Genomic DNA, 21,373 nt, shown 5'->3' with positions numbered 1-21,373 from the left:
TGCTCCACATTATATGTCATCAGGGAAATGCAAATTAACACAATAAAATAACACTACATGCCTATTAGAATGGTCAAAATCCAGAAGACTGACAACACCAGATGCTGGTAAGGATGTGGAGCAGCAGGAGCTCTCATTCATTGCTGGTGGGAATACAAAATGGTACAGCCACTTGGAAAGATAGTTTGTCATTTTCTTACAAACTGAGCATACTCTTACCACATGATCCAGCAACTACACTCCTTGGTATTTACCCTAAGGAATTGAAAACTTATGTCCACATAAAAACCCGCACATGGATACTTATAGCAGCTCTATTCATAACTGCCAAAACTTAGAAGTAGCCAAGATGTGTTTCAGTAGGTGAACAGATAAATAAACTGTGGTATGACCGGATAATGGAATTCAGCACTAAAATGAAATGAGCTATCAAGCCATGAAGAGACATGGAGGAAAGTTACATGCATACTACTAAGTGAAAGAAGCCTGTCTGAAAAGGTTACATACTGTATAATTCCAACTATATGACATTCTAAAAAGGGCAAAACTATGGAAAGAGTAAAAAGATCGGTGGTTACCAGGGGGTAGGGGGAAGGCAGGCATGATCAGAGAAAGTACAGAGGATTTTTAAGGCAGTGAAACTACTCTGTGTGATGACAGCCTCAAAGCCAAGAGTTATGCAAATTTCAAGTACAGAATACTCAGTTAAAAAGTCTAGAGAAGGTGAGGCTTTGGGGATGTTGCCACAAAGAAGTCAATAACCTAGAGTTGCCTTAACAGCCTACAGAGTATCAGAATTAGAGCACACCTGACAACGATTCTATAGAATTCTGTAAGCACCATAGTACTCTGTCTGGCAAACTGGAGATCGAGTTCTCTAAGCAATTAGAACACTATAAACTGGAAGTATACACCATGTTATCAATGTTTGATGCCACAAGTTACTACTTTTCTATCTACTAATTTGTTCACTTTTACCCCTCTTAGATCCAGAGAGAAATTTGAGTGGCTATTCTTTGTCTTTAATTTCACCTAATCCATCAGCCAATTCTGTCAATTAGTTTTGGACTCCAACTACTTCTCACTACATCCACTGTTACCATCTTGATCCAAACCAACATCATCTCTAGCCTATATTATTGCAACAGACTGTCAACTGGTCTCTCTGCTTCAGTCCTTGGCCCCATATACTCATGTCTCAACACAGTCAAAATAATCTGTTAAAAAATATCTATCAGCTCATATCCCTCCTCTGTTCAAAACTTTCCAATGGTTTCTCATCTCACAAAATAGCCAAAGTCCTTACAATGGTCCATAAAGCCCTACATAATCTGGCCCCTGGCTAGTTCATTAACATCATCCTCTAAAAACTCCCCCCCCACACCTGTTCCCAGCCCTACTGGCCTCTATGCTGTTCATCTAACACAGTGGTTTTCAAACTTTAATGTATATCAGAATCACCTGGAGAGCTTGTTAAACTATAAATTGCTCAGCCACAACCCCAGAGTTTCTGATTTAGTAGCTTTGGAGTAGGGCCGAGAATTTGCATTAATAACAAGGCGCTGATGCTGCTGATTAGAAGACCACACTTTGAGAACTATTGATCTAACATATCAACAACAGTCCTGCCTATGGCCCTTTCTATTGCCTGGGACATTCCCATCTCGACTAGCCTCAAAGACTCACTTTTTATTTCCTTCAGTTTATGACTGAAATTTTCTTCTTCTTCTTTTTTTTTTTTTTTTTTTTGAGACAGAGTCTCACTTTGTTGCCCAGGCTAGAGTGGCATGGCGTCACCCTAGCTCACTGCAACCTCAAACTCCTGGGCTTAAGTGATCCTCCTTCCTCAGCCTCCCAAGTAGCTGGGACTACAGGCATGCGCCACCATGCCTGGCTAATATTTTCTATATATTTTTAACTGTCCAGCTAATTCTTTCTATTTTTAGTAGAGATGGGGTCTGGCTCTTGCTCAGGCTGGTTTCGAACTCCTGAGCTCAAACCATCCGCCCATCTCGGCCTCCCAGAGTGCTAGGATTACAGGCGTGAGCCACCATGCCCGGCCTGAAATATCTTCTTATCAGTGGCATAATTCTAGACCTATGAAAGACAGCAGCTGCACCCCTGCCTCCCCAGAGAAAGGCCCAGTTAGATCACCTTGCAGTAGAGACCATGCTGGATAAGCTCCTCCCAGGTTCTGAGCTTCTAATCAGCTTTGGAGTTTCCCTCTCTTAAATATGAACAGACAAATATATATAAATAGACATTTGAGAAAAATACCTAGTACAAAATATAGACACCACAACAAATAAACTAATGTTAAAAAAAGATTAAGATGAAATTCACCTTTATTCAGTTTTAATGATAACATGATCAAATTAAATAGCAAATTTCATTTGCAGCATATTATTTATATTCCTTTTTAACCAAATTCCCTACAGCCTATTTCAAAATGGACTGGCATATTTAATCCATTATTTGAATTTAGACAAATGCTGGATAATGCTCAAGAATAATGCTTTCGAAATATTTTCTCTGAGGTAAGCTAGCCAAAATTTCACTTTTCCTGGCAAAGTCATCGAGTTGCTTAAATGCTTGTGTGCTTAACTATATTTATCAGAACAAAGTTCATTTTCCAACAAGTGAAACTAAAGCCACCTTTTAATTCCCATTCTAATAACTTTCTTCTCCCTCAAATGTTGTCACTTTTGTTTTTCAAGACCTCTTCTTTATTCTCTTCTCCTGCCAAAAAGCCTCTTGGCTTGAGTCCTACCTAGGCAATCCACCAGTTCTTGTAAGATAATGCAAGTGGGAAAAGATGGGAGATGGAACACATGCATATAATTTCACTAATTCTCAAAAGCTTAGTAAGACTACATAAAAGGGTTTTTTGTTTTTTCTTTTTAAAGATAAAAGCTAGAGGTATACTTGACACACATTCCAGCTAGATACCAAATGGTCCAGGGTTGAAATCAACATTCAGCTGACACCAAATGTCACCATTTTATAACAAACTACTGAGATACAAGAATATCAAACTTAGTATAATAAAATTTTAAACAACTTATAATTTAATTATTAGACTTCTTAAGAAATAATTTCTTAGCACTGAGAGCTGCTAGATTGATCCTATGGTTACTATACTTCATATCTGTAATACTATATAGCTGCTTACTTTTTCTTTAATTTTTAAATTTTTTTTTTTTTTTTGAGACAAGATCTCACTCTATTGCCTGGGCTAGAGTGCAGTGGCATCACCGTAGCTCACTGCAACCTCAAATTCCTGGGCTCAAGCAATCCTCCTGGCTCAGCCTCCCAAGTAGCTAGAACTACAAGTGTACACGACCACATCTGGCTAATTTTTCTATTTTTTGTAGAGGCAGGGTCTCACTATGTTGCTCAGGCTGATCTCAAACTCCTGGGCTCAAGAGATCCTCCCACTTCAGCCAACCAAAGTGCTAGGATTACAGGCGTGAGCCACAGCGCCCAGCCTTACTTTTAAACAAGTCATTGGAGAATCAAAGAATCAAGATTGTTTTTGGCTACCTTTGTCAGTCTAAATACTGCTGAGAATGAGGGTATCACCAAATTATTAGGCTTTCTTTTCTGTTATAAAATAGTTGGTAAAAGATTTATCTCCAATTCCTAGCTTTGAAGATTTGGTTGATAGCGATGATATGATTTCATTAAAATAATTCCATACTGAAACCTTGTGCACTGTTTGATGATGATGATGCTTTTGATGCATTCTAAATATTTTCAGATAGGTCTAAGACTGTTGCCCTAACTTATATTTTTATTTTATATTGTTAAGTACACTTACTGCTTCACATAATCACTTGAGAAAAATATATCCTTTCTCTTTTCACTCAAGCGTTTGTCTTTTTTAGGGGAAACAATCAGTTATGCTCACATGACAGAACCAATTCACTTAATGTCATGTTGGGGATTAAGAACAGTAAATACTTAGGACATTTAGAGTTCTTGGTGGGCCTGGAGGTACAAGGCAGGATTGCAAAGTGATATCATGAGCTGGCTTGAGTGCTTTAGGGGTTTAGAGGTAAAGATGTTTGCTGAAAAATATATCCTTAAACCTTGGATCTAAAAATGTGATAATGGAGCAACGTAACTGGCTTTTCAAGATAACAAAAAAAGTAATCAATTTCCATCTATGTGTCAGCTCTTACTGCCTCCATGCTAATTTCAGTATCTTCTGAAGAGTAGAATGAGAGGATTTTTATAGCAGATATATATACATAAGAAATACTTATATGCTTCAAGATACATCCATTTGGCTACTTCAGAAGGTTCCAGTAAAAGAACTGCTTCCGCCGCAAACAACCACTGATTGTTAGTAAGTCCTGTTATGTTGGTATTGTTACCTTCACATACAATATTTAGGCTCTTTTGGTCAAGCAAGCTTTTCAATATATAACTCCTCTTCCATCTTGTTTTAATATCTTACATATATCACAAAGCAGTTTCAGAACCTCTTCTATGTGATGCAATTTCCCTTAGTCTAAAAGAAGTTTTCACTTCTGGAATCTAGAATCAATAGTACTCTATATCCTAGCCTGAGCAACATAGCAAGACCCTATCTCTACAAAAACTAGAAAAATTAGCCAGATCTGGTGGCCTATGCCTGTAGTCCCATCTATTCAGGAGGCTGAGGCAAGAGGATCACATAAACCCAGGAGTTCAAGGTTGCAGTGAGCTTTGATGATGATGCCACTGCACTCTAGCCTGGGCAACAGACTGAGACCCAGTCTCAGGAAAAAAAAAAAATAGTACTCTATATCATAGTAAGTGAGGCCCCAGCTCTGAGTCCCACAGCATATAGGGTTCCACTTTGGCCCTACTTTAGCTATGCCCCACCCCACAAGGTAAGGCTTAGATAGGGTCCAAGGGGTATGCCTACTTGAAGCCTGTGCCTCATCCCCTTCTAGGCCATGATCCAGATACCTGGGATCATAAAGTTCCCTGCCCAAATGGCCTGGAGCCCAGTTCCAGGGCTTCTTCAAGTTAGTATTCCTGAAGGCAGACCATGCCACCATTAAATGCAGCCCAACCCCAGGAGTGCCAAGGCATGGCTTTTTGTTAGGAGTATAGATGGAGCTTGGACATGAGGCCTGAGTTATGTGTAAGGTCTTTCAGAGTGTAGTACACAAGAGCCAAAAGTGGGAAGAGGGCAGGCTTCAGAGCAGGGGCTGTCTCTCTCCACGACGCCATGTTCCAAAATAGAACCCAAGAAGTCCAAAAATTTTAAATTTGATCTTGAACTTGCAGATCTTCAGAAGGATATATTTGTCAAAGTAGAGAGAGGGTTTTTTTTAAAGTTTGTAAACTATATAATTTTAAACTATGTAGACATGTCATATGGGCCTCTATTTGTATTCCTGCCCTAAGCACAAGTGTTAAAGTAGACCTATCTAAAATGCTTATAATTATTTGACATTATTACTGATTAAATACAATGGTAACCTACAATGGTCTTTTCTCAGATTTTGATATGACTTACTGACTTTTATTATTCAGGTTCCAGCTTATACATCATCTCCACAGAGAAGTCTTCCCTAACCACATAATATAAAATAGCACTCAAGAATCATCCCTCATCACATCACCCAATTTATTTATTTCCTCCACTGCCCTTACTGATATCTGAATTTGTGTAAATTCCATCACAGCAGGGACCTTGCCTGCCTTTTTTTCATTTACAGACTAACAGATTCTTATTTTATTCCATGGGTTATATATAATCTGTAACTATCATTACGTATTGTGTGGCTCAAATTGTCCCAGATCTGGTCAGTATGTCACCCTGTCTTTTCATTTTGGGTTTGTTTTTTTTTTTCTTTTTTAGCCCTTCTTTACTTTCTAACATCACAAGATGTTCCAGGTTCACAGGTTAATCTTGTACTTTTCTGCTCCAGCCCAAAGAGCTTCTATTATCCTTCAGCCCTTTTCATATTCAATAATTACAATGACCACATGCTAGATTATAGACTAAAGTGAATTTACCAAAGTAATTCTACTCTGTGAGGTTTGGCTCTATGTAAGTGGTTAGCGGATACCCCCAGATATCTATAGCTCACCAATTAACTACAGGGAAAAGCGACAATATTATATCTGTAAATAATATTTTTGAAATAATGAATATCAAAAATTGTTAAATATTAAGTACCAAAAATATTGTGCATTGGTGCTAAGACCAAGACCTTAGCAGATCAATCTTAAAAGGTAGATGAGGAAGCTATTCAGTTTTTGTTATTTCTGATATTTATTGGTTTTATAAACTCTGACACAGTTACCTTGTACAGGTAAATGGAATATCCTGGAATATGATTTATGCCACTATGTACTAGAGCTCTGCATCCTCAGGAAAGTTACTCAACTGTTATAAACCTCAGTTCCTCCTCTGATAAAATGGGAATAATAATGTTTATCTCATACAGTTGCTATAAGATATTCCTAGAAGCAGCACAGTACCTAGAATATTATAAGAGCTTACTAATACCAGATATTTCATCACAGCCCTGTGCAGAGTATGGCTATATGACCTGTTATATACTACATAAGGAAGAGGCTTAGAAAGTTCCATAGGGCACATGAAGCCATTGAAGCCTTTTCCCTTAATTAAGCAAACCAATAATGATAATAAAGCATTATTTAATGAATTTCCTTTCCAAGAATTTACTTTACTCCAAAAACTTTAGGAAACTCACAGTTGCTGGAGGAGGGGGTACGAGGGAGGAGGAGGGGAGAATATTCCCATCAACTGCACAGTTATTCAGCTTCCACTTCTTAATTACCTTTAGATACACAAATATTTGTTTTCCTTGTTCACAGATGGATTCATTTGCTCTAGCTTCTTTAAACAAAAAACTTCATATACTACAGATATTGCAATTGATAATATTATCTGATGACTTCGTTAATCTTTGGCTAACACTCAGTGGGCAGATGGCTCATTGAAGTGAACCTCACTAGCTATGTGGTTTTAACCATAACTTGGTTCTACAATGGTAAACACCAAACAAATGTTATAATAAGATAACAATGTCCTTTGGGCTTCTAAAAATAACTTGGAGCCCTGCTAGTGGCACTATTTTAAAAAATGTTTAAACTTTTTGAATGACAATTTAGCAATATGTGGCTAAAGATATAAAAGTATAGATTCTTTTTCTGAATAGTAATTACAACCATAGAATTTGCCCTAAAGAAATAAGAATGGGAAAATGTATGTACTAGAACATTCTTCACAATATTGTTTGTAATAGCAGAACATTAGAAAGACCTTATATCCAATATATCCAATAATGGATGATGGAATAAATATATATCCAACAATGGATGATGGAATAAACTGCAGTAGAGCAATGCAGCAGAAAAGTACACAGCCAATAACAATAATGACATGGATCTACATTTATTGATATGGAAAGATGATTATGATGTACTTTTAAATGGCCATCACAGATTATAAAAGAGAACATATAGGATTCCACCAGTTTTTAGAATACACAGTATGTATTTACATTATGATATACCTATGTATAGTATAGAATGCATAGAAGGTATATGTAGGTATAGAAGGATCTCTATATAAAATATTAATAGTGGTTGTGTCCAAGTGGAGAATTAGGGGTAGTTTAAGATTTTTTTCTTTATGCTTTTTAATTTTTCATAAGTTTTTACAATAAGCATGTATTATGTTTACAATCAAAAACAGTTTAAATACCAATCAACCAACCATTGAACCATAAAGAATCGCATTATCTGACTTACCCATGTCTTAAGCACTGATGATAATTGCCAGAATTTCCTGGCAACAAAGAAGGCAAGTGTACTATTTCTCGGGATAAGAAAGGGTCTATAATTTTCAGATTAGACAACCCTAAGATCCTTCAGGGTATGATGCCAGGCATAATTACCCAGCATAGCCCCTGAAATTTAGAAACTTATTGGATGTATAGAAAAAAAAAATCTTTTCCTGGTACAGGTTCTCTTTAACACAGAGAAACAGTATAGGTAATATATACAATATAGGGAAAAACTTACTGCAGTAGATAATCTGGATGCCAATGTCATTTCCAAGTTCCCTTTGAGACCAAGAAGTGCAGGAACTAAAATGAAAACTTCTGTAACTTTTTTGAACACCTCCCAGTGCTGTAGGGGGAAAAAAAGAGAATCTTCTGACACTCTTTAAAAAACACTTTAGAACAAAGACATTCCTAAAAGCCACAGAGTTTTTTCCAACTTTGCATCTATGTTTTGAATGACTACACAGGTCATTTAATCAATGAGCACTTAGCGTAACTCCATCCTCCTGAGCTTTGAAGCTTTGAGTTACTTTAGAAGATTCAGTCAGAGTTGAGAATGACAGCTGATACAGTCACTACATTCCATTCTACATCTAGCTTTTACACAACCCTGATACTCCTAAGACAACCCTGATACTCTTAAATTTAACTTTATCTCTTTATGATGGCAAGAATTATATGTTAATAGTGGTTAAGGGCAAACTCTGGAATGAGATAATCTGGATTTGAATCTTGCTTCCAACTAATCACAACAACCCCACAGGAAAATTACAGTACTATTATTATCTAATTTCACAAATGAAGAAATAAAGATTCAGAGAGGTTAAATTATTTTCCCAAAGTCAATAGATGGGACCTAGAGTTGACCTCAGGAGTTCTGATTAGTTCTATGTTCTGATCCCTATTTTAGGGCATGAGGAGAGAGGCTGCAGAAACATAAAAGAGCACTGGAAATAAGATTTGAGCTTCTAGACACTGATCTGTCATAACCTGGCTGTGTGATCCTGGATAAGTCACGGATCTTTCTGATCTCAATTTCTTTATCCATGAAATGAAGATAATATCCACCTTGTCTACCCCTCAGAGAAATACCATGAAAATGAAAATAAGAAATAAAGCGCTTTCTAAACTGAAAAGACTACACAAATATCTTAGTAACACAAAGTGATTTTCACAGACGCTATTAAAAGGTGATTGTGCCAGTAAGAGACTTTATGGACTAGGCATGTTAATTTTATGCCAAAAAGCATCAAGAATACATGGCTTGTCACTAATATCAAGACTGGCGAGAAAAGTAAAACTTCATCAGACAAATGAAAGAAAAATCCAATTTGTTCCCAAAGTTTCCCTAGAGGCTGTTCCAAATAGGTATAGAACAGGGGCCTAAAGAGAGTTCAGGAAATGTTTATCAGATCAGTCTTCTGTAAAATCCTGGTTCAAAGGATTGTCAAGGGAAATCACTCCAGGGTTCAAGCCAATTAAGGATGGGCCTAAAAAAGCACTGGTGGTCCAACAGCACCCTAGATTTTTAGTCTTAAAAACAAGCAAACAATTTTGCCCATGTTTTATGATGGGCTAATGATTCCGGTATGCTAGTGAAATATGTATCCTTCAGAGATGGTACTGGTGATAATGAAGATGATGATGACAAACAACAGATAATGATAATAAATATTAACAATATCTAACATTCACTGATTGCTCTGTTATGTTCCAGGCACTGTTTAGGCTTACTCATTTAATCTTCACAACAAACCTATGAGATTGGTATTATTTTTATCAGATTCCAGACATAATTCAGAATACATTTTACCTAGGTCATCATTTTAAAACACTATGATATTGTGAAATATATATTTAGTCTTCAACTCTGTTTCCTGGCATACATCTAAAATTCTTAGACTCTCCAAAGTGATATCTTTTTGTGTGCTTCTGCTTGACAGAAAGCTGGCAGCCCCTAGGTAGCTTCAGGATAGGGGCTGGTCGCCAAACAGACCAAGCATGATTAAAGGGACTTTCAGCCCCTCAACCCCCAACCTCTACGGAGGAGAGAGGATGAAGGTTAAGTTGATCACCAATGGCCAATGATTTAATCACCCATGCCTACGTAGCTTCTGTAAAAACCCAAAAGGACTGGGTTCAGGGAGCTTCCAGATGGCTGAACACTTGGAGGTTCCTGGTTGGGGGCAAAGGGAGGGCATGGAAGCTCTGTGCCCCACCCCTCATACATCTCTCCATGTATCCTTTGTAATATCCTTTATAATAAACTGGTAAATGTGTTTCCCTGGGTTCTGTGAGCTGCTCTAGCAGATTAATCGAACCCAAAGAGGGGGTTGTGGGAACCCCAACTTGAAGCTGGTTGGTTGGTCAGAGGTTCTGGAGGCCCAGAATTGCCACTGGTGTCTGAAGGAGAGGAGCAGTCCTGTGGAGCTGTGGGATTTGACACTACCTCCAGACAGTCAGAATGGTATTGGGGGGCACCCAGCTGGTGTCTGCTGCAGACCCCATTACTTGCCTGGGGTGTGGGGAAAACCCCCACATACTGGGTCACAGAAGCGTTCTGTGTTGATCACTGTGGTGTGAGAGCATCACATGCCATCACAGTTGAGACCTGTTGGGACATACCCGTTTGGGTTACTCCCTTTGGTTATTCTTTCCAAGATCAGTTCAAACCAAATACTCATGTGAGAATTACTATGTAATCCTTAACACCTTAGCATTGGTATGATAACAAACAATAAGAACTATTAATTATTGATTTCCTATCTTACACCAAAAAACTCTATATTCTTTTCACTACACCAGCAGAGGTATGCTTGCAGATGTTCCCAAACCTTTTCAGGTCACAGCACACTTGGTATCTCAGAAATGTTTTTATGGCACCTCTACAACAAAAGAAATACCTAATGGTCCTACTTATTTAGTAGTTAGTTCCAAACAATAAGTGTTTATGTTTCCTAACAATTTAGTAGCCATTTGAAGAAATAATACAAATAAATGGAAATAAAAAAATATTTTATGTTATTTTCATATAATCACAATTATTTACTAATGTCATGTATGTACCTGTTAGACACTGCACAGCTTTTCAAACTTTGGAAATGGAAACTGTTACTTTTCTTTCTGGTTTTACATTAGTTTTTGTGTGACTCTTGTTTTTTAATCACAGCACTGCTGAAAACCCAGTTTTGCAAAGGTATCTCATCAAAAGAAATAAAGTGTGATCTAGTGTTAAAATGTTGAACCCCCTTGCGCTAGTAGTCTGTAGCATCCAGGAGATGTCACTGTGTTTCCCTCAAAAGTTTAAAATATCTTGCAGCACCCCTGGGGTGTCTTGACACACAGTATGGGAACTATGGGAACAGTGCGAAGTAGCATAGCACCATGGTCAGGGGGAAGGGGTCTGGAGTCACATTGCCTAGGCTCAAATTCTGCGTGATTTGGGCAAAATAATGCTTTACTTTTTTCATCTAAAATACAGACATAATTTTACCAACCTCATAAGATTCTGCTCAGGACTGTGTCTGCATAGAATAATGAAGTGTTTATTAGCTATAACACCAAGATGCATTATCAGTTAATTTTCCTGTCAAAAGGACATAATGCATAAAAAGTCCAGAGAGGGAATGCTGAGGCAGCTAGTGCCAAAAATAATGTTCACTTACTTACAAATTTTACCATGATACAATATGTCATCTGAGGCTACATAAGTTATTATGGATTGCTAAACTTTTCATGACCCTCCCCTAAAGTAAATCAACTTCTTGTCTTACCTCTTGTTCAAGAACAAGAATCTTGTTCTTTCCTCAGTAATGCAGAACCTGAGGTAAACACCCACGTGTCAAACATAATGTCAGATTGCTTATATATATGCTAGACTCAAAACCTGAAACTCTATTTAATATTCACAAACAAAAATAAAATTTAAAAAATAACAAAGTACGTTGAAGAACACATCTATAGAGTTCTAACTTAAAAATAACATAAAATGTTTATATACATTTAATTGGTAAAATAAAGTTATGCAATTGAAAAAGAATACAAACCCCAAATCCTTATATCTGGAGAAATTTTGTCATTTTAACTCACTTTGAAAAAAATAAGCCCATTCACTTTTAGACATATGACAAAATGACCAAGCTCACTCATAATTACAGAAATGCAAATTAAAGGATGATACATTTTCTTTTCTTTTTTTTTCTGCTGCCCAGGGCTAGAGTGCTGTGGTGTCAGCCTCACTCTCAGCAACCTCGAACTCCTGGGCTCAAGCAATCCTACTGCTTCAGCCTCCCAAGTAGCTGGGACTACAGGCATGTGTCACCATGCCCAGCCAATTTTTTCTATATATTTTTAGCTGTCCAGATAATTTCTTTCTATTTTTAGTAGAGATGGTGTCTCACTCTTGCTCAGGTTGGTCTTGAACTCCTGACCTCGAGTGATCCTCCCGCCTCAGCCTCCCAGAGTGCTAGGATTACAGGCACGAGCCACCATGCCCAGCCCACAACAAACTCTTAACAATGGTAATCTCTGGAAAGGAGGAGAGCTTGGTTTGGAGATAAGAAATAAGGGAATCTCTTCGTCTTTTATTTAATACTCTCTATTGTTCAAATTCATATTTGTAATGAGTATATTTTAATTTTTATTTTAAAAATAAGGAAGTATTTAAATATAACATTTATTGGGTTTTTCTTTTAACCAACCTATTTTGGAGTCTGTAGAGAAGAGCTACATTATGGTCAGAATAATTATTGTTTTAGAACTTCTAAGGAAACAAAAAGAAAAAAATCCCACCTAGAAATAGCAGATTCTCTACCAGAGTCAGCATCTGTTCATTTAAATTAAATCTAAAGTAAATGTTTGAGATTAGTAACCTACATAAAGCATTTTAAACAGAAATGGAATAACAAAAAAGACAGGGAAGTTAAACAAAGATGAAAACCCACCTGTACTACGTCCAAAACCATGCCAGCTGAAACTGTTCCAAAACCAGCGAGCAAAAATGGCACAAGTATTTGCAATGCCATGATACCACTGGATTCCTTTGGTAATTTTTGGTTTGTTTCCACAATAACGTCTCCGTCACCATCACTAGATATATCTTCATCTTGTAACATGGCAGTAGTTTCTGAAGTCTCCCTTTCATCACAGTAATTATAGTTGGCATAGTCATCGTACCTTTGGCTACAGCTTGATGTTGTGTGCCCATTATTGCCATGAAAAGACTGTTCTGAGAAACTGTGATATTCCATGTGTTGCTCAGATCTATTACTAAAAGTCTGTGCTGCAGTTGATAATCCATCTTGCCAAATGCCGTTTGCTTTTTTGTGCCTGTCTTCCTGGTTTTTCTGATAAATTACTGGCACCATACTCAACAGCAAGTTTAAAAACTTATCAGATTGAATTGTATTTAAACTGAAAGTCCAATCTACAAAACCTCTTCCACTACTTAGACCACCACTTGTTTTATTAGTAATAGATCTTCCTTTACTATTAGTCATATTGTCATCACAGAAGACCCTGTACTCCTCAGATCTCAAACTTCACGGATCATAGCAGATGAATCAGAACCACACAGATGCTGGTTTAAATTAAGTTGTTGACTTCATTGTGTAGAAAATATTTCCACTAATAAAAGATGTTTAGAAGTTCCACAGAGGGCTCAGATCTGGAAAAATAAAATGAAATAATTTTTAAAAATCAAGGTATTAACTATTTTGATACTTAAATTCTCATAAAGATATAAAACACATGTTCTTAAACCAACCCTAAGGTACTGATACTATATTTTGTGAGCTTAATTGCTTTGTGTATGCAAATATAATACAGAGCTCAGTCTTGATTGATTGAGCTTTTTTGTGCTCAATCTTGGTTAAAAGTGTTTATCTTTGCGTACTTTATGTAATCAATACCCATGTAAGGTCTTCAACTGTGTCTAAAGTTCTACAGTAGACAAATTTATTAAGTAACAGCTTCTATTACTATATAGAAGACTCAGAATCAAATTGCTACAACCTTTTGCATACGCCAGTACACAAAAAAAGGTAAAGGACATGGGATCGTACTTTAAATATTAAATAATAAACCATGTTACTTTATTCACAATTTAACATATATTTTGTTACTAAAATATGAGGAGACAATGATGTTTACTGCAAAAACACTTGGTAGGTATCCTGAATACTGTACAGGGCATTTATTTCACACATATTAACAAAATGAGGTTGGAGTCATATTTGTAGTTCTGACATATAAAAAATTCATTATAATTGATTTAGGAATATAATCCTTCCATTATCTAGGAAAAATAAATAAACTAAAGAGAGATTATAGATATTCATTTAATCCTCCATTTTGCAAGCCAACCAAAAGAAATCTTGCATTGCACTTATTTAATGCTCTCTCTGTCCATTCACGGTTCTCAAAGTCTGCTCTGGCCCATAATCCCAGAGGACACCCCTAACTGGCTGGCCAGTGACTCGAAAGACTTTGAACTAAGAGACACAGAAGCATGCTGTAGCTAGTCAGAGAGTGATGGGCACTGAAGTTGCAAGGTCATACACCACCTGTCCAGGTAGAGAGCCTGACAACTGTCGCCATAGCTGGAGAGGCTTTCAAAGCTATCTATTAATATCTGTCACAATGGATCTAAACAACCAGGTGTTTCTCAGGAACACCCAGGCCTGTCTTATACTTCTAAGAGCATCCAAGATAAAAACAGTTGGTACTGATTTGATAAGGGATTGATGGCACCACTGTCTAATTGGACTGCCTACCTACCAAGTTAGACTAAGAATTGTTGTTGCCAGTACTTCTGCTTTTAATGAAAACCATTATATTCTTCAGTATTTGTTTTCAATGCCTTAGCAGATCCATCTCCTCTCTGGATAGGAAAATCAATAGCAAGTAGTGACAAAAGGAGAAAGAGAAAGGGCTACGTAGGAGATAAGTGGGTGCTAGGGCCTGGCTCAGCCATTTCATCACTCATTCACTTTCTTTTCCACTCTCTCGTGATTATGGAGGGGTCTGGGAATTCCTGCTGCAGAACATTTTTAAAATATATATTCCAGGATCCCAGACCTACAGACCCAGAATATCTACGTTTGAGGCCATAAATCTTTTTTAAAAAACTTCTCCAAGTGATTATGGTGCAGACTTCCCTTGGATTTGCATCGAGAATCCAATGAGTAAATTAAGTACTAGCTGCCATTTTTGCCTCTCACAGGCTGGTAAGTATACAGAGAAAGCTGGTGTTTAAAGAAAATCAGATCAAGTCTGTAAAAAAACAAAAAAATAAAAAAAAAGAAAATCAGATGAATGGAACCAATGGCCAGAGTGAGGTAGAGATGAAACCAAGTAGTCCCAGAAAGAGAAGGCCAGGTGAGCTGCCTGAGAGCCTTCTAGGTAAAGAAAAGTTCAGCCATACCTCTGGAACTTATGAGATTCCCTGCAGCCTTACATGAATTAGACTGCATGTGTTTCTGTTCCTTCAACTCATTCACCTTTTTAAAAATAGTGAGCATTTCATCACCTCAAAGAGACTTTTAATCAAATAAAATACAAAACAAATCCCAAAGGGACTGAGCTATAATACAGGTTTATTCCACTGAATGACCAGTGATGGGCAACTTCTTCCTCCTGAAGCAGAATTTATCAGGTTAATCAAAATGGAAATTCAGAGAAATGTAAGTAAACGAGAAAGAAGGATGACAGTTTCACCATTCAGCCACTTTCTAAAGTTCAGAAAGCTCAAAATATATGCTTTGAAAGTTTGACTAACTAGCAACACTAAGTAGAAATATGGAGAGGAAGGAAACAAAAAAGGGGGAATTTCCCCAAACCAGTCATCTCTATCAGAATATTTGCAGGACATGGCTAAGCACATATTCTACACTGAGTTGGCCAGTGGGATCCAGAGACACAAACTTAGCTCATACTTTTCCTCCTAATACTCTTACTTTAGTATAAGCTATTCAGGTTAGATGGAGAGATGGATACTCAACCAGGACCACTGTACACGGAGACCACATAAATTTGTATAAATTTACAAACAGAGTGCCTCCTGGAAAAAGGAAGCCCCGTGAGTGGAGCTTTGGGCTGGATTTCAACCCCCACTCTGTCTCCTCAGCCAAACATCCCCATGCAGTGCAGAATCTGCGTAACATCAGACTAGGCAGTTGGGTGAAACGTTAACCCATGCTTAAAGAACATAAACACATATGATGGACTGACGTTTCTTGTTGTTTGCTCAGCATCTTTCCCCATTTTTTTAAGCTAATGGTATCTCTGTTTCCTGTGGAAAACTGTCATTTCCCTATTTCATAAGATTCTAGTAGGTCTGTCAATCATAGTACCCTACCCTTCCAGACCACAGTAGTGACAAGTGGCTCAAGAAGGACCTGAATCCTTTCCTGGAATATATTTGTCACTTACTATTTCCTGAGTACCTACTAGATGCTGGGCTACAGTGATGAATAAAATAGGCACAGTTCCCGCTCTAATGGATTTTACCTTGTAGTGGGAAGGGAAAACAATAATCAGGTGAGCATATAGATAAATGAGATAATTTGTGATAAAGGCTATGAAAGAAACAGTCGATTTAACACAGAATGAGTAACTTCCAGGGCTACTTTGGAGGGGAAGGCCTCTGAGGGAGAGAGTTCTCACTTCCCTTTAGAATGACAATTCTGAAGCTGTCACTCTATGCCTTCCCCCTCACAAAGCTCCCTTTACCACCACCACCACTTGGAAGAGGATCTACAGAGAATCAGAGCTGGGAGATGGTGAGAAGATCCTGACACATGATTAGAACCTCTGTGTCATATATTAATATTTAAAACCCACTCTACTCCTGTTCTTTCCAAGTACAGCCAATAAATACCCTTCAGTGCTTAAGCTACTCTTGAGGGTGTTTCTGTCCTAATAGACAGACAACTAAAAATATATATAGAAAAAATTAGCCGGGCATGGTGGCGCATGCCTGTATTCCCAGCTACTCGGGAGGCTGAGGCAGGAGGATTGCTCGAGCCCAGGAGTTTGAGGTTGCTGTGAGATAGGTTGATGCCATGGCACTCTAGCCTGGGCAACAGAGTGAGACTCTGTCTAAAAAAAAAAGGAATCTGACCCACAGATTCCTATCCATTTTAGTTTAGGAGAGTCTCTCTGATCTACTGAGCACCGAAAGGTTCCAGTCTATGGTCAAGGGATTTTAAAACAGTGGTTTCCAAACAGTTAAATCTCAAAAACCAGTCAAATTTCCTCCCAAAATTATACCAAATTAAAAACCACCTTTCCCTAAAAAACAACTATGTATTTAAAGACCAGAAATGTAGAAGGGACAAAATCTTGGACTAAAGGGAGTCATCTTCATTGAACACATTTAGATTTACAGGAAAACTCATCCCATGTTCCCTGTGAAAGCTTTGTCATGGTTTACCACTAGTCTACAGAGCCAATGTCAGGGAAACATTGACTTAAAGGAAAACGAACAGATACCAGATATTCCTTATGAATTCTACTTTACGTACAAAAACAAAAAACAGGAATGCTAAAATTGCTTATTAAATTGCTTTTTTAAAGTTAAGAAAAGGAAGTGTATTATATGAGTGCGGATTTACCAAACCAGAATCTTGGAGAAAATCTGCCCCTTGTACCAAAGGAGGCACTCTGTTCCATTGCAAAGGTTAAATAATAATGCTTAGAAAATCCAGCAGAGCCGTGAATTAGGAGGCATAAGTTATGCCCTAATACTGAGAAAGATAATAAATGGGAGCTTAACATTCTATTATCTTCACATGACCAAAAAAAAAAACTTCTGATGTAACCTATTACCAGTAATTATCTCATTTAGTCAAAAATCTCAAAACTTGTTGAGCAGGTGGGTATTTTATATTTGTATAAACAAACTAAAAACCACAATACTATCGCTGTCTTTTTTTTTCTCTCTCTCATACACACACACACACACACACACACACACACAAAATAACCTAGAAGTCAAGTCATATAGTGTTGTTATGCATTCTTACTTCTAACACCTGCAAGTGTACCTTCTGCTCCTTTCGTTTTCTCTTTAAGTATATGTCTTTTATGTTTCTGTTTGCTATTAAAATGTGTATAGTTACAAAACAGGATGTATTATGGGGTCAGGTAAATTAGCTTTCAGAAAGGTCAGCCAAACAAAACCAGGCCTCAGCTGATATCATATAAATTATTTCTTTGTTTTATAAAAAAAAATTTGTAAATTCTTTTGAATAATACCTAGTAAATACTTAACATACTTAAAAGTTTAAATATACAATAGGTTCATAAAGTTAAGGATTTATGCCTATTTAATTTTCTTTTTGCTGTACTCAAACAGCAGGATGGCTTTATGGCTGCTCAAATTTCTTCAAACCATTTTCATTTAAGGATCCAAACCTGTGTAAACTTAAGTCGTCACCCTCAATGACTAACTCCTCCCATTGTAAGGAAAAACAACTTTTAAAAGGCCCCATAGCCTTTTAGATACCGGTTTCATCGACTGAACTCCTTAGCTTCCTCATTTCTTATCAAAAATTCCATCAGATCACCTTTCTCAGCACATATACCAAATAGTCTTCAATAATCATCCCTTCAGTTTTCCAGTGTTCACTCTAACACCACTTTCTGCCATCCCATCCTTGCCAAATCCTTGTCCCATAAGGACTCATCTGAATCCATGGGGACACTGTGGGACCCCAGACTTGACTATTGAATCATACTGAAGAACTCTTTTCTCTATTGGAACCAACCCTACAGCTATTTCTAAAATCATTTCTCATTTTTAGCCCTTTGATTTCATCATTTTCACCCATAAGGCACCTTACCTTATTTCTTTTTGGTTCCATATTGTTTCACACTGACACAACATCTTCTACTAGGTTACCCAGGCCAGCTAAATTATTATCTCTTATTCTGCTCTAAGCTTCCTTTATTCCAAAATCTCCTTTATTCAGTTTTCCCACTTTTACACTTTCTACCACACTACTCCTAATATCCAAGAACTTTAACCTCACTCAAAAGATCACAATAAAATTATGCCACTTGAAAGAAAGCTACCCAAATTAATGTAGAATTAAGGATACTGAAAGAGTAGTCAAAATTAAATAACCAAAACACAATTATCACTTACAATTTTAAAAAGAGAATTTTTAAAAGTATCCACTTGGTTTCCCACTGCCGATTCCCACATGATAGAGATGACATAATGAGTATCCTGTGATATTTAATATATCGCTTGGCCCTCAAAAGTTAAAACTCAATATGGCAATCTAAAATAAATCTCCAGAATTCCAAACCTACTACCGCTGTTTGGCTGAGGTATAATCCATGGTCTCCAGTTAAGAATGTGTAACTAGGGAAAAAAGTGTATGGATCTCTTTTGCTCAATTCTTGTAGTTTACCAAGAAAAACGAACTATCCCATGGCAACAATTCTAAAGAATGCAGGTGAGCTCAATCAGTAACTGGTTCCATGAACTTTATAAGGTGTAAGTCTCAGACTGGTACTGGTACAAAAAACAGCTGAATTATAGTAATTTACATACTTTAGCCTATAATTTTACCATTGTTCAGCTCATTTGAAAATTGAAATATAATAAGTGCTACTGCACACTGTCCTCCCTGATTAAAAGGCTCACCTCTAAAGTGGAATTAAATTATCTCCATTTTCTTGTTCTTTATAGCTGAAATATATACAGTTAGCTCCGAAGGAAAATCTTGACTTCTTTGGCTTAAACTGGAAACATTCTATTTAAACTGAATTCAAGAACTCATATAGGTTTCATTTAGGTAATAGGTAATGATGTCAAACTTTCTTGACAAGTTTAGAAAAATGGAAGATGAGTGAAAGGCCAATTAACTGCCATGTTAGTAATGCTGAATTGCTGTAAAATTAGTAGTCCTGAATTCTCTGCACACACACAAAAGCATGAGAAGTCATGGACATGATTCAGCTACTGATATCCAAAAGCTAGCTGACAGTATAAAACAATCACTCATTTCTAAGGTTGCCCACTGATAGAAATAAGTAATGTCACAAAATTTATCAATCCTAAAATTTCTGCATGCCTAAAAGACAGCTAAACATTTCTAAGGAATTTGTTTAAACCTAAAGAAATAATAGTGGGGCTAATAAATCCTGTGTATAATAAATCCTCAATACATCTCAAATAATTTTTCAAATGAAACCAAGCCCAGAGCAACTGATTTTGTTCTCAGAATCACAACACTAAACCCTCTCCCCACAAAATAATTAATAGAGAATTTTTTTAAAGAATTTTTATTTCGGCCGGGTGCGGTGGCTCACACCTGTAATCCCAGCACTCTGGGAGGCCAAGGTGGGTGGATTGTTTGAGCTCAGGAGTTCAAGACCAGCCTGAGCAAGAGTGAGACCCTCGTCTCTACTAAAAATAGAAATTAGCTGGACAACTAAAAATATATACAGAAAAAATTAGCCAGGCATGGTGGTGCATGCCTGTAGTCCCACCTACTTGGGAGGCTGAGGCAGGAGGATTGCTTGAGCCCAGGAGTTTGAGGTTGCTGTGAGCTAGGCTGACGCCAAGGCACTCTAGCCTGGGCAACCAGAGTGAGACTTTGTCTCAAAAAAAAAAAAAAAAAAGAATTCTTATTTGGAAGAGGGATACATCAAAAGCAAGCCAATGAATCAACTAAAACACAATCCACATTTACACCAACCTGCTTACTGAGAAAATGTTGACAGAATAAATATGGTATGTGTCCAAAGAATTAAGTGGATTGCATAAACAAAGTACAGTTTATTCTACCAAGTGCCATAGATTATATCTAGCTCCTATCAAACCAACCAACTGAAAAGTGAAAAATAATTCAATCATATAACTAGCAATTTTAATTAAATTGATAGCAATACATACATAAACAGTTTTTATAATACGAGAAGCAAATAATTACTAAAAGTACTAGTGCTACTTTTTGAAACAAGCCAATAAATGGTTGGATAGCAAACAAGTTATATTAGAGAACTCTATTTCAAAGTTGAGAAACTGCTTTTAAATAACAAAAAAAGGTATATTTCCCCTACTCTATCTTTAACATTTCTTACATGTAACTTATTTTTTCAAAAACTATCAAACATTTAATGACTCTCTTACAACTAACATGTAACATTAATTTCCTGTAAACTATTTCAGAGAACATTATCTCCTCATCACTCACCACCTCCTCCCTTATATGGAAGTTTATTTAAAAATTATAGCTACAGAGGATCTTGCTTCTGAAAACTGGTATTTTTGCTATTCTTCAACAAAGATTGAACCAGCTTTTTCTTTTTTACTTCAGCAGCGGGGAAACTTACAGCTACACTTGAAACTCAAATGATTATCAATTTATTCATCTAATATTAATATTATACTTCTAGTTTCATTTTCTCTGGCAATTTGCACTTCTATTCTTTAAAATCACTATTTCTTGTAGGTGTTTTTTATAAGCTGACTCAATACCTTTGTGTAACAAGATAGAGTACAAATAAAGCATTTCCTGACCTGTTTGATGCTTATA

At 36.9% G+C, this 21,373-nt stretch overlaps 1 protein-coding gene across 4 annotated transcripts in view; it reads right to left on the bottom strand.

The window, feature by feature from the left end:
• SLC41A2 (solute carrier family 41 member 2) overlaps nt 1-21,373 on the bottom strand; it is a 113,040-nt gene that overhangs the window by 78,263 nt on the left and 13,404 nt on the right. For all 4 annotated transcript variants that reach the window (XM_045553061.1, XM_045553064.1, XM_045553063.1 and 1 more), the window contains exons 2-3: nt 12,764-13,485; nt 8,059-8,166 (exon numbers count right to left, since the gene is read on the bottom strand). In XM_045553061.1, the coding sequence (XP_045409017.1) occupies nt 8,059-8,166; nt 12,764-13,318 (663 nt within the window). In that variant the 5' untranslated portion in view covers nt 13,319-13,485. The remainder of the gene's footprint in view (nt 1-8,058; nt 8,167-12,763; nt 13,486-21,373) is intronic.

This window comes from Lemur catta, chromosome 6, assembly GCF_020740605.2.
Source record: "Lemur catta isolate mLemCat1 chromosome 6, mLemCat1.pri, whole genome shotgun sequence".
In the NCBI taxonomy this organism is placed as follows: Eukaryota; Metazoa; Chordata; class Mammalia; order Primates; family Lemuridae; genus Lemur; species Lemur catta.
The sequence above is the reverse complement of the archived record's forward strand: the minus strand, read 5'-3'. Positions and strand labels throughout refer to the sequence as shown.